Here is a 13,248-nt window from a genome sequence, read left to right as displayed (position 1 = left end):
TAGTCATTATTATAGGATTATTTACTCATTCTATTAGCTCCGTTCTATATCACATTGGTAAGTTGAGATATATATATATATATATATATATATATATATATATATATATATATATATATATATATATATATATATATATATATATAGTACAGCAACTACGGTGTTTTTGCAAATCACTTGGGGTGTAGGAAGAGCCTACACCCCACCATATTTCTACAGGAATAACATGGGACTATGGTCAAACTTTTTTAGCATGTCATTTGCCCGAAGGTGTTTATTCATGAGAGACTTAGTGTGGTATGGATGGAGTTGAGAATGATCTTTATAATTCAGTTAATCACATGCAATAGTATTTATCAGCTTGTCTAGAGAAACCGTGATTGGTAGCATGATAATGTGATTTAAGAATAATTTGATAGTTGAAGTGACCGTATGTAGGTGACAATTTTTTTTCACTTTCTTTGGTGAGATGATATCTTTGTCTAATTGTATACATGATCATAGTTTTGCCCAATATAGTGGTGATATAAGGTCGTGAAGTAAATGTAAGCTGAAATGAAGACCAGGAACAGTGAAATTTACGAAAACTAATTACAGGACTTTAAAATGGTTGAAAGTATTAGGTTACTGCATCCCTACCCTATATCCACTCATGCAAACCCCCCAGTCCCCCAACCCAAAGCCCATATATATATATATATATATATATATATATATATATATATATATATATATATAAAGAAATCGTTTTATTTCGAAACATTGGCCATAAGGCCATGGCTTTTAAATTGTGAACATGGGTTATACATATCAGTAATATATGGGTCATAAAACCATATATTATGTTTCTTATATGGTGAAGTGTTATGTAAAACGGATAGGATTTGTTTAGGATTATAGTCCGTATTCTTTTTTGAAAGGTCTGTGGTAAATCTTTTACGGGAAATTAGGACTGTATGATTGTAGAGGTTGTGTGAAACTTAGGGTAGTGGTCCATAGACTTCAGTTTTGATGACATGCCTATTCAGCTCCCACTCTCTTCTTGAATTTTCAGTGAATTATAATTAATCTTTGTGGGAGAAAAAGTATTTGCTGAATATTTGTGCTAAGATTTCGCTTCATGTTATTAAATTGCCCTGTTAGTCTTAGGCAAAATAAGGTATTTTTATCGCTTTCAAAAATGTGTCGTACAGTCTTTATTAGACCATCTCTATAATGTTTCACAATTTACTTCTTCGATCTTTTCCTGTTTTCAGTTTTTAACTGCTGTTTTATTTGCCATTTAACTCCTTCTATCCCCTTTTTTATTTGATTTTTATCTTGATCTCTCAACTTAGTGAGTGGCCTTGTAACCTCATGATATTTTCTCTGCCCTCCGCCTAGTTCCATAATTGCTGACCATGTTTCCATCATCCTTCTCAGTTCTGCTAATTTTTCCTGCTTTTTGCTTTTCACTTTTTTTTTCAATTCTTTGAAGACAAACATTTTTCCATTTCAACAATATAAGTAAGAATACGAGTAGAAGGTAAATTGCTGAGGAACAGCTGTAGTGGCGTGGGACCACAAGGTGAGGGCGTAGAGGTATAAGGCGTAGAATAGAGGTACTAAGGTTAAGGCATATAGTTGGGTGGAGGCACAAAGCAAGGGTTTGTAATGGCGTAGAGGTACCGGTATAAGGGCGCATGGAGGTACATACAAAGTAAGGGCGTGTGGTGGCTTGCAGGAACACTGTTTGGGCGTGGAGGTACAACTGTGCGTGTAAAGTGAGTGCATTTAGTGGTGTGGAGACACCAAGGTGAGGGCGTGTTGAGGTAGAAGGCAAGTGTGTGTGGTGTAGAGGCAGACAATGTGAGGGTGTGGTGGCGTAGAGATACAAGGCGGGTGCATGGTAGAGGTACAAGGCAAGTGCGTGTGGTAGCGTGGAGTGACAAGTTGCGCCTGTATAGGTATAAGCTGAATGTGTGTGGTGACGTTGGGGTGTAGTGGGGGGCATCATCTGGGGTAGGGCGTGTGGTGGTGCACTGTACAGGCTTATCAGTGACTTGGTGGAACGAGGTGAAGGCGTGTGGTGCTACGAGGGGAGGGCGTGTGCTGGCGTGGTGGCGGCACGGATTAACGTCCCTCGCCTGATGGTAGTGACTCACTGAGGTAGAAGGGCACGTGTCTTCGCCACACATGGCAAACCTCTCATAGCCCCCTTAATATAGTCTGTGTGTGTCACACAGTCTTCTTCACCACATCCGTGTTAAGTTTTCCAAAAGGACGTTTTTACATGATAAATTACTGATGGAAAATTTGCCGTTGGTCTTTGCGAAATGAAATTTGCGTCATGCTCCTTTGTGACATTATTTTACATTCTTAATGATGCAACTGGTAAATGTTTACAAATGATTTCATCTTACCCATCGCTTTGATCGACTGAGGATTTGCCTGCCTCCATGCATGCTACGTTGCCAAATAATCAGTGAAGTTCTGCAAGGTGACTGGCAACGCACGAACCAAAGTTATTGAGGTTTCGATTAGATGCGGCTCCATTTGGTTAGTATTTGGAATCCATTCTAAGGGCGAGTTTCGTCCCTAGAAGGGTTGGTGGAATTCGGGAATCCTATGATGTCAGCGTTCGTTGCCTGTTGGTGATGTTTGCGTTTGTGTCCCCATCAAAGGTCGAGTAAGGAGAGCGTGTACCAGAATACAAATCTCGTTAAAGATCTTGATCTGGTGGATGTGAAAAGAACTCTTGTGATGTCATGTGTTATAAATATGTAGGGGATGTTTATGTGTACTTCGCATGTTATGAAGATATTAGAATGTCGGAACAGATATGTTAATTATGCAGCAACAAATGCAGTAGGAACAGATGTACAAATTATGCAACAAATGTATTTCGTAGTTTATATATAAATTATGCAACAAATGTATTAGCTTAGTCATAGTTTTGTCGGTAACACAGTGGAAAGCCCCATCTCGCCCAAGGTTAAAGGCCGGGAAAGTGTCATCCTTATTAATCGTATATTGCTAGACATCGTAAAATGTTATGCCAACTCAGAGGTAGGTAGCGAGGCCACGATATCTTTTTTGCTAGTGTTATCTACTCTGAAAAAGGACAAAAGAGGCGAATTGACTTTTTTCTCCTTAGTTATTCCAGTCCCTCTGCCAGTATCACTGTGTCTGTAGTTATGATTCTTCTCACCCGTCTGGTCTGGGATGAAATACTTATCAAACTGTTAGATTTTCGGCTAAAACGGGCTTTTTCTTTACGTTTTGGGTCCCATTGATTTTCTATTGGACTTTTATTGCTACTTTTTCACTACATTGCTTTCGGTAGGATCAAGTGCGGAGAAATTTTAAACTTTCTTTGGTGCCGTTTGTAGTGGCTATAGCACCGAGATCTACCCAAGTATTATGTAATTTTTGGAGCCCAGATACTTCTAATCTCTCACCATATTTTGTAAAAGCCCCTCCGGACGGTGTTGAGCCGACAGGTCGGTAGATTTCGGGACGAACATTCAGGAACGAGGCTTATAATCCTCGACAAGTTAACCATGTCATGTGAAGACTCACTGACTAGGATTAATTTAAGGTTGCTGCTTCATAGAAATTCATGTTACATATTGCCGGGGATAACATCTGCGTGATTTTTTTTTTTCTACTAATGGAACGCGTTAGCGACATCGTCACGGAATATTTTAAATATCTCCAGAAATGAGCCTGTGGTAGGTGTGGTCAGTAGGACATATTAGGAATCGCGCCCACTTAATTCAGAGGTTGGTTGTTACCTATTGATTGATAGTAAATGCGGTGTAGCAGTAGAGAAATGAAGGTCGTAGCGGGGTCAAGATCTTGTGAAAAAAAAAAAAAAAACAGCTACGGGTCAAGTTATTGCATTATGGTGTTTAGGATTCAACACGTATCGTCATCGTGGCCAAGGTAGGGTGGCAATGGTCACCAGGACACAAACTATATCCTCATCACTTGATGAAAAAGTTGTCGTGTGACTTGTCTTCGTCTAAACCATGAGAATTATGTGGTTCTTTTATTGACATGATTTTATTCAATGTTGATATTGGTGTATTTGATGACAGGTTGCATGTTATGGGCAGAGAGGAAGACCCCGAGCAGTGCTTCGCCCACACGCTATACCCTATTTGGCAACTCGCCGCCATCCATGTCGTATTGCTAGTTTTCATTACTGTTCATTGGTCACAGTTCTAATGTAAGGGAGGATTTTGGGCTATGTCCCTTGTTTGTAAATCGTTAACTGTACGATATTTTTACATGTATTTTAGGAACAGTGATACTGTGTTTTCGCAAAAAAATTAAGGTTAGTAATTGCGAGATAGAACGAATTTTTTCGCTTATCACAATCACCTTCATGTTCCATTGATTTGGTTAGCATTAGTTATTTAAAGGTGACAGGAGTATGCTAGAATACCGAAGCATCTAGAATTGATTGAGGGGCAGTAGAATCAGTTAAAGATTCAGTGATGCTATTCACAAATCGTACAATCACGAGATGGTGAGCGAAAACATCTGGTAGTCAATGCGAGCAGAGGCGGCTTTACAGAGTCTGGTTAGTCTTCATCTTTACCTGGATTTGTCGAGACGGTCTTAGGTGCCTCTCGCTCCTGCTGTGGCACCTTACCCTTAGTCTATCAGTGCTTTTTAGTGAATGTTACTTTTTAAAATGTTGAACACTCAGCGCACACAGCGTTCGCATTTGCTCTATGATATTCAACGTGATTTCGGTACCAAATACCTGTGAGGAAATGTGTACAGTTCTTTCATTGAACTCAGCCACTGAATGATCGTTGGGGGAAAAAATATCATAGGAATTAGTATACAGGCAAAGTACGAGTGTGTATGGCGATGACACACCGGACTCGAGCACCCTATCGTACCCAGGAGAGTCGTGAATGTTGCAAAGTGGTCATACCCGGACACCGTCAGGGGAACCTATTTCACGTGATTGGACTCGGAAATAAAGCAAAATGACTGCAAGCGCGAAGGAGCTGAAAAGGTACGAGCAATTCATCCAGGGGACCATAGAGAAGTGCAAATCGTCGAGGCAAGACATCACGATCAAGTTCCGGTATGTTTGGGGGACACCTGGTGTACTGTGTGGACCTCGGTCGTTGTGGTAAGGTGGTGTACCGTAGGTAATGATACTCTTACACTAGTGTAGCGTAGCACATTTGCTTGATGTACTGGGATGGCAGAATATTTTCATTAGTTGTGCGAGGTGGTGGTACCCTTCAACTCCTGTTAGGACGGGCCTATCACAGTGTTGGTAGATAAGCATGGCAGATAAGTATGAGTGATGATGGTAAACAGTTGGTGGCGGAGATTGAATAGATCGGGATAATTTAAACATAATAACTGTAACAAGTGAGACACTGCAGTACAGAAATATATACAGGTACATTATAGTTGAGTGCAACGAAGATCCGGTACTACAAAAGTTGATAAAGATAATGCATTAGGATAGCCTGATCAATCGGGATAACATGAATCATACAACATGATCATACAACAGTTGGTATGATCACCATGGAAAAGAGAAGACAAACCATAGTAATTATTCAAAAATGACATCAGGATAACACAGAAGTTAAATAACAATATACAACAGTTGGTATGATCACCATGGAAAAGAGAAGACAAACCATAGTTAACAATAACAATATACAACAGTTGGTATGATCACCATGGAAAAGAGAAGACAAACCATAGTAATTATTCAAAAATGACATCAGGATAACACAGAAGTTAAATAACAATATAGCTGATCGGAGTACGTTAGATGATAAGGAAGTCAATACTGGTTGCCATAACACAGCAGACAGGGAAGTCATAGTGAATTGAACAAGGAATTATGTAATGAGTTAATGAAGGGTTAAATAAGGATGACATGATAGGGGAGACTTACAGATGAGACAACAGTAGTACATAGGAACTTCATAACATTAGAGGATGATGAAAGGACTTAGCTTTTATCATGATTGGTAGGATAAATGAATTGATACTCCTAGCACAGGCAGAATCCAAGGATGGAATACATTTAAAGGGATTACCCTAGAAGAGTACATGAATGATACAAAGAGGGTTTATGTTTACAGAGATGATATCATACAGGGATAGCACTGGAGTCAGAATGACACGGTATTAGAGACATGATAGATATACATGACTGCATAGCGGAACTACCAATGTTTCAAAGCAGAAGTGAGTAGTATAATTCCACTGCAGAACTGTCTAGAAACCGCATGATGCATTGAATGTACATCATAGCAGACTAACCTGAGTTGTGGTGCACAAGAGTTAGTTGCCATTTTCATGTGTGGCGCGCAGCGTATAAGACGGTAAAATGCATCTGTTATGGTGGTTTTGCGTAGTTCTTATGATAATGATGCACGTTATAGGTATGAGGTAGTAAGTAGCTTTTTCGAAGTTGCTACATAGCATCTGTTGCGCTGTGCAGATAAGTCGCTGAATTATAGTTAGGAATAATGATACACTGTATTTATTTACCTCATTCTCGGCCTTGGCGCCTAGTGTTGGCGATGGCTGAAGCTATGGTTGCCGCATGTTTTAGATGACGAAGGGCCTTCTTGGTAGTAATATATATATATATATATATATATATATATATATATATATATATATATATATATATATATGTATATATATATATATATATATATATATATATATATATATATATATATATATATACATATATTGGGCATTTTTGCCTGAAGTAGTGTCACATGATAAAACTGAGAAATTAACTCCAGCGTAGTGCCTTAGTTCGGTCTGATCAGTTCAGCTGTGATGAAGACGGCCAGGTCCGTGGCTGGGGTGCGTGTTCTGCGTAATGGTCGCATTGTAAAAAGTCCGGTCAAGCCTAATTTAGTGGAGGACCCATGACGTAGTGAGCTATTGACGCCTGCTTTAAATTAGGGGGGGACGCACAACTATGTAACGCGTAGAAGTCAGCAGGTGGGGGCTCACAATTTAAGAAACTGTGGGGTTGAAGCAGAATCTCTGGAAAGGACCTTACATTGCCGATATTTGGAATATATATATATATATATATATATATATATATATATATATATATATATATTTAAAGATTTATTTGATTGAGTTCTAAATTCAAATGTGAAATAATGTAAATGTTATATAATCTTATTGTTAATTAGAATTATATTGTTCTTGGTCGGGAATAGTATTGTAAAGAATTTTTTTCAGTTATTTTCCTGGAAACCGCCATATATTGTCGACTGAGATACTACATATTCATGTTATGGTTATGATTTTATTAAACTCACAAAATATTACTTATTTTAGACTTTTGCCAGCGCCATATCTTAAGAGATCAGTGCTAAAGGGGTACCTGATAAACATACCAACTGATCCGTTTCATGTTTCATACTATAGGGTGTTCATTGTATCATATCAGCGGGCGAAAGGAACACGCTTCATGTTAACATTGTATCGGTGAATGAATATGTTCATTTGAATATTGTTTGTTGTAAACACATGATAAAGGTATGTTTCGTGATATTTCATTGTCAGTATTGTGTCAAGGAAATATGTTCCAATTGTCTAAAGATAACTAACGTGCTGCTTTAGAGTACAACTGAACTGGCTTGGAACAAAAGTGTGTTCATGAACTTTTTTATGAAACAGTTGATTTCATGGAATAGTATTGGTGATTCAAGGTATCAATTTGCCATTTGTAACTGCACTTATTCTCTTGAGCATCTTAAGTCATTTGGTTGCTGTGCCGGAACGAGTTAACAAAGCAGTACAAGGAATATGAAGCAACTTTTAAGAACATATATTCTTGGTTCTTTCATTTCAGTGAAAGTCACATTTATATTCTCTCATGAAATATTTTCCACCTGCATTATGTTTTCTCAGCGAACAATGAGATATGATGTGGCAGTTTCCAGGATTGCTGGGTGGGGGCCAGAAACACGTCTGGTGCAAATGTACACATATCATTCATCCAGTTATGATAATAAATTGACTATCTCAGTTTCGGTAAGAACATTACTTCCCTACTTGGTAGTTTCTGTCATAACTAGGTCTTTGTCGCGTAAAGCTGTCTGTATTCGTAGCGCGAAGAACAGACGAAGACATACTCCCATTCGCTCTCATCCATTCTCCATCTGCCATATAAAATGCATCGAAACCACAGCCTATACACAGTCAGGCCCCACAGACCTTTCAGTGGTTTCCCCGGCTGCTTTACATGCCGTGGTTCAGTCCATTGGTGCCCGATGTGTACCACAGCGCCCCAATTCACTTGATTCTTTTTTCATCCTTCCATCTTCATATAGGTCACCCCGTCCCTCTTGTCCACTCCACCAACTAGGCTACTTTATTTTTAAAATGTGTAAGCGCTGCATTGCGTGCGTTATTAGAGTCAAGTCATCAGTCAGTATGTATACGATGTTTTTACATAGAAAGTATGTTATTATGTGAAGAATATATTCACGAAATATAGTTTAAAGCCGGAGGGGTTACACGCCAGGATCGCTCGTTATTTATTCTTTTTTTTTTTTTTGTAACAAAACACGTCATTGGTCTCATCATGAATTATTAGGAAATCACTTGAGTTTTCAAGCAATTGGTTTCAAGGCGTTAGTATACCGTCTTGACCCAGCGCCCTTCAGCATCTTTAGATGCCGATTTTGCATGATCATTCCTGCGTGCGGCGAGTGAACGAATTAAACATTTTTGCTCTGTTATTCCTCACCACAATTTGCACTGTGAAATCTTGTAGACATTGTGTCGGTATCTATGTAGATGTGCACAAAAAGACAAACATATCAAGGAATCGTAAGTGTATAAAGACACTTTCCTTGATGTACATACAGTATTATCTACGACCGAGACAGTCATCAAGATTAGTTTTACTGGGAAAAAGAAAAAAAAGCTCATGAAAGCTGTGTTAGCTTTGTAACAGGCTGGAAACGAGCTGGGGTTGCCGGCTCGACTGTGTTGCCAGTGTGTGGTTTGCTCCTATCTGGGCTCCATAAAAAAATTTCCCTGCAGGTACTCCGAGAATTAACCAGACTGGTGCAGAGGTGGATGAACCCGAACTATTTTTCTTTAGCAGATTTTATTTTCACGCATTCAGAATGTGATTACACCATCAGCCACTGGAGTGGACGGAAGTAATTTTGTGAAAATATTGGGAGGCGTGTTTCAGAATGTGGTGGTCGGCGTCTGTCATGTCGGTTTGATGTTGCCGTCAAAATTTCAAGGCTTGAAAATTCTTAAACATGCAGGGTTTCTGTATGCTACATGTCCAGCGTTTCTCCGAGAAATCGTGGTGGGTATTTCTAAATCACAAGTGCTGAACTATCTCTTAGATTAATGAGTTTACGCTTTTGATGGTGTATAATCATAACGAAGTGTTGCAGTGCAAATATTGTGATTGTAAACCATTACTTTAGATGTAATTAGTTTTGGACGTAAGAAATATTGTCCAACACAGGTCGGCCAGGAGTTTCATTAGAAACAGACGGTCTGTTCACGCTTTGATTACCGGTAAATGCTATCTATACCTGTTTCCGTGGACCTGAAGTGAGAAAAAACTTATCTACCGTATTCTGCATTTTTTTTTTTTTTTTGATGAATCTACCTCTGTACACCAGAACAAGACAGCCAAGTCCTTAGCCATGGCCGATGTAGTGGTGTTTTTACCACGTCCAGATCCGTGGAGAATTATAGAGTAGCTGCCACAGGCGACAAGATCGTATATCGTCCACAGTCAGTTGTTTTGGAGAGCGAGTTGGTGTGAGTGGCTGCTTAGCGACGGGTTACGAAGTGAGAGAAAGGAATCTAGACGGCATCAGGTCACTAGGTATTAACGATGATCTTTGTTATAGGAAATCAGAAATTCTTATTAGAGGTGAAAGATTTTTCAATGAAAAACGTGTAGGATCCTGGGCCACAGTGGTCTTGGTGACGTGACATTACCGGCTGGCTGGAGCCTACGTGGTTCGTTGCTTTAGGATGCACCGCACCAGAGGTTGTAGCTAGGTGGATGCAGAGGTGAGGCATCCAACTCGCACCTCGTGTAGGCTGAACTTTCTTTACAGCTCAGGTGAGGGACACAGAAACTTGAAAATTGGCGTCTTACGTCAGATCTTTAACTACTACACGCGCGCCGAGATGATCGTATTGCGAGATGGTCATGCCATCAGTGCTGTGGATAATATTATTTTTCAGGGGTCTCTACCCAAAGTTAAGCCATGAATCAGACCCTGATATTTGCAGAGTGGGTCCTGCAATGGCTAGGCACGTATCTAGGATTTGGTCAAAGAAAAGTGGGGTGGGAGGGCGACGTATAAACTGTCAAGAGTTGGGCGATGAATTATGAACTCGCTAAGACTTTGATGAAAACCTCAAGAGTGGTATGTGAGAACATATTATGTCAGAGAACTTGGCGGTTTTTGAGTTATTTGGCTGTAAAATCAGTCACTGACATTAGTCGAACTGTACAGAAATAAATTTATTATGAGATCAGAAACCAGTTTTGAATGAAAATTTGTTCATGATTTTTGACAGCATAAAGCATCTCATAACAAATATAATGTGTATTTTGTTCGATAAAACAAATTGATATGTTTTTGTAGGTAGATGAAATACGTCAGTTAGATAATCGGAGATATCGCATGTATTTCTCCTTTCGAGGAATTTAAAAAAAAAATTACAAGAAGATATTAAATATGATTAGTGTTCAGTAAGTTTATCATTTATTGAGTAGCTCAGGGGAACTGGGGCGATTGCCCCCGACCTCCCCTTGGAAACGCCCCTGGCGTGTGGCCTCACAGAGGCGAGGTTGTCAACCTTTGTATTCCAAGACGCGGTGGTGACCTGAAAAGTTACTCCACAAACTCTCATTGATCGTTCTTCCCTCCCCCTCCCCTGATATATATATATATATATATATATATATATATATATATATATATATATATATATATATATAGTAGGTTTAAAGAATAAAACTAATTTTTGAGCCCCTTTAGTTGTCCATAAACCCAGCTCTTGAAGATGCAAAGGTTAAAGAGGGAAAGACAAATGACGAGAGAATTCCACAGCTTTGCTGCAGGAAGTTTAGGTGGTATTATAACGGTCAGTCCCAGCGTGGCTGGTCTCCAAACAGATCTTCGAAGCAGCAGCAGGTCCGGTTCATGGGAGCTGGGACATACGTAGACAGCTTTCGAGAGCAGTGGCCGAAATAATACCTGTAAAACAGAGAGAGAGAGAGAGAGAGAGAGAGAGAGAGAGAGAGAGAGAGAGAGAGAGAGAGAGAGAGAGAGAATAGCAACGTCGCGGCAGAACTCCATACTGACGCTGTTGAGGCTCCGAGCCTGTAGAAGTGGAACAGTTGCTTTCAACAAAAATCATTGCGGCAACTGTACACACATGATTTTTCTTGCCGTACTGTGGGAGGGGGACTACTGCCAGCTGTTTGGGGTCACATGACCAGTCCTCCTGAGTGGCTCGTGATTCTAGAGTGTCTGAATGGGATGACCTGCCTACTGTGTTGCAAGGGTCATGACCTCTGGATAGATCTTGGGTCAGATGACCTGCCAGATGTGTTGGGCGAGTCATGACCCCAAGCTTTCTGGAGTCGCATGACTTTCTCTGCTGTGCGGAAACAAATACATCAGACACAAAAAAAGAGACCATAGACAAGCAGCTTTATTATTATTCTTTATCACCATTATCAAGTGATTTACCATGGAATTATCATAGTGCTTGACGATAAATGTCTCTGTTCATGTTTTGAGTAATTATATGAAAGTTCACGTGGGCCATTATATGATATATACATATAACAGTTTATTACCTTTGTCTTAATGAAAATACACCTGACACAGGAGTAATCTATATGAGTGACTGGGAGATTAGCGTTCGCGTAGAGGATCGAGGTTCCTGTCCTCCCTCTCCGGAGTCAGGATCACGGTCAAACAGTCCAACCCAATAAGCCTTGCATGGTTCATGTTCCCCCTGCTGCTGCTGCTGCCGCCGTCGCCCTTGCTCTGTCCTGGTGTTGCCGCGCGTCTCCCCAGGTGCTGTGATTCCCCCCCTCCCCCGCCTTCACCTGGGGAGGGGGGGTGGCAATTCTCTCTCTCCTCTCCCCCCCAACCCTTCCCTTCCCTTCCCTCCCATGGTGGTAATACTACACCCATCCCCAGCCAGCCACACCAGAGCCACATACCCACACTCCTCTCATGGACACTCCAGATATATACATGTGAAGATGATTTTCGACTGCACAACTCTGGCGTTCATCTTCCTTGGTAGCAGTTGTAGAAATGATGATGATGACGATGATAATAATAATAATAATGATTTTAAAACAATAATAATGATAGTATGAAAATACAGAAAATGTGCATAATATAGATGGTCTTAGAATGTGGTGGATGAGTTAAACAGGTTGTCATTATTCAAGCATTAGGTTGTAGTGTGCTGGTTAGTGAAGATTACGTGATGATTACATTGAGTGGAATAAGGCTGTTCTTTTAGGTGTACATACAAGCCCGAATAGGTATGATGTGGCTGTGGTGTCCAGCTGCTACATGGGGACGAGGGATTTCAGGTGGGGGGAAGTGACGGAGGCGACTTTGTTGCAGTATCTTTTTCCGAAGTGGTGGATGAGGACCAGGTTATGGATGGGAGTGTACTTCTGTGTACACCTTCCCTTTTAAAGAGTGTACTCCCCCTGACCACAAGACCAGAGGGAGAGTGACGAGCACTATGGTCATAGTTTAAGAATTGCATTATCTAAACCTTAAAGAATTCCCAATTACACTCCAAGCCGCCTTTCTTATAAAAGAATGTCCGTTAAATATCAAATTCAAATGAGACCCATTTTTCGTTATCCATTGTCAGTACAGTGATTATTATATAGCTGGTATTCCAATTATTTTGCACCTTGTTTAGCAATACTCTAGAAAGACCTTGGTCCCCGAACGTTGTTGGGTCGAGTGACGACTAGCACGACTCGCCTATGAGGTGTATACATGGTGAGTGCGTCAGGCAGTCAGCCTCACCCAGGGTCACTCAGCCAGCGCCCGCCTCATCCTAGTATACGTATCCTTCACCCACATCTGTACGTCACATCTTCCCGGTAACATGAGACCCTGCAACATCTATGTCATGTAACGCGCGCCGCCTGCCTCTCGACCGCAGGTTGGCGCCCGGCCTCTGTTT

General features: G+C 40.5%; 1 protein-coding gene across 1 annotated transcript in view; it reads left to right on the top strand.

The window, feature by feature from the left end:
• Positions 1–2,603: 2,603 nt before the first annotated feature.
• The window catches only part of LOC139764715 (uncharacterized), a 98,961-nt gene continuing 88,316 nt past the window's right edge, over positions 2,604–13,248 (top strand). Inside the window, exon 1 of the mRNA XM_071691602.1 lies at positions 2,604–5,089. Coding sequence (XP_071547703.1) covers positions 4,989–5,089 — 101 coding nt within the window. The 5' untranslated portion in view covers positions 2,604–4,988. The remainder of the gene's footprint in view (positions 5,090–13,248) is intronic.

Source organism: Panulirus ornatus, chromosome 50 (assembly GCF_036320965.1).
Source record: "Panulirus ornatus isolate Po-2019 chromosome 50, ASM3632096v1, whole genome shotgun sequence".
In the NCBI taxonomy this organism is placed as follows: domain Eukaryota; kingdom Metazoa; phylum Arthropoda; class Malacostraca; order Decapoda; family Palinuridae; genus Panulirus; species Panulirus ornatus.
The sequence above is the reverse complement of the archived record's forward strand: the minus strand, read 5'-3'. Positions and strand labels throughout refer to the sequence as shown.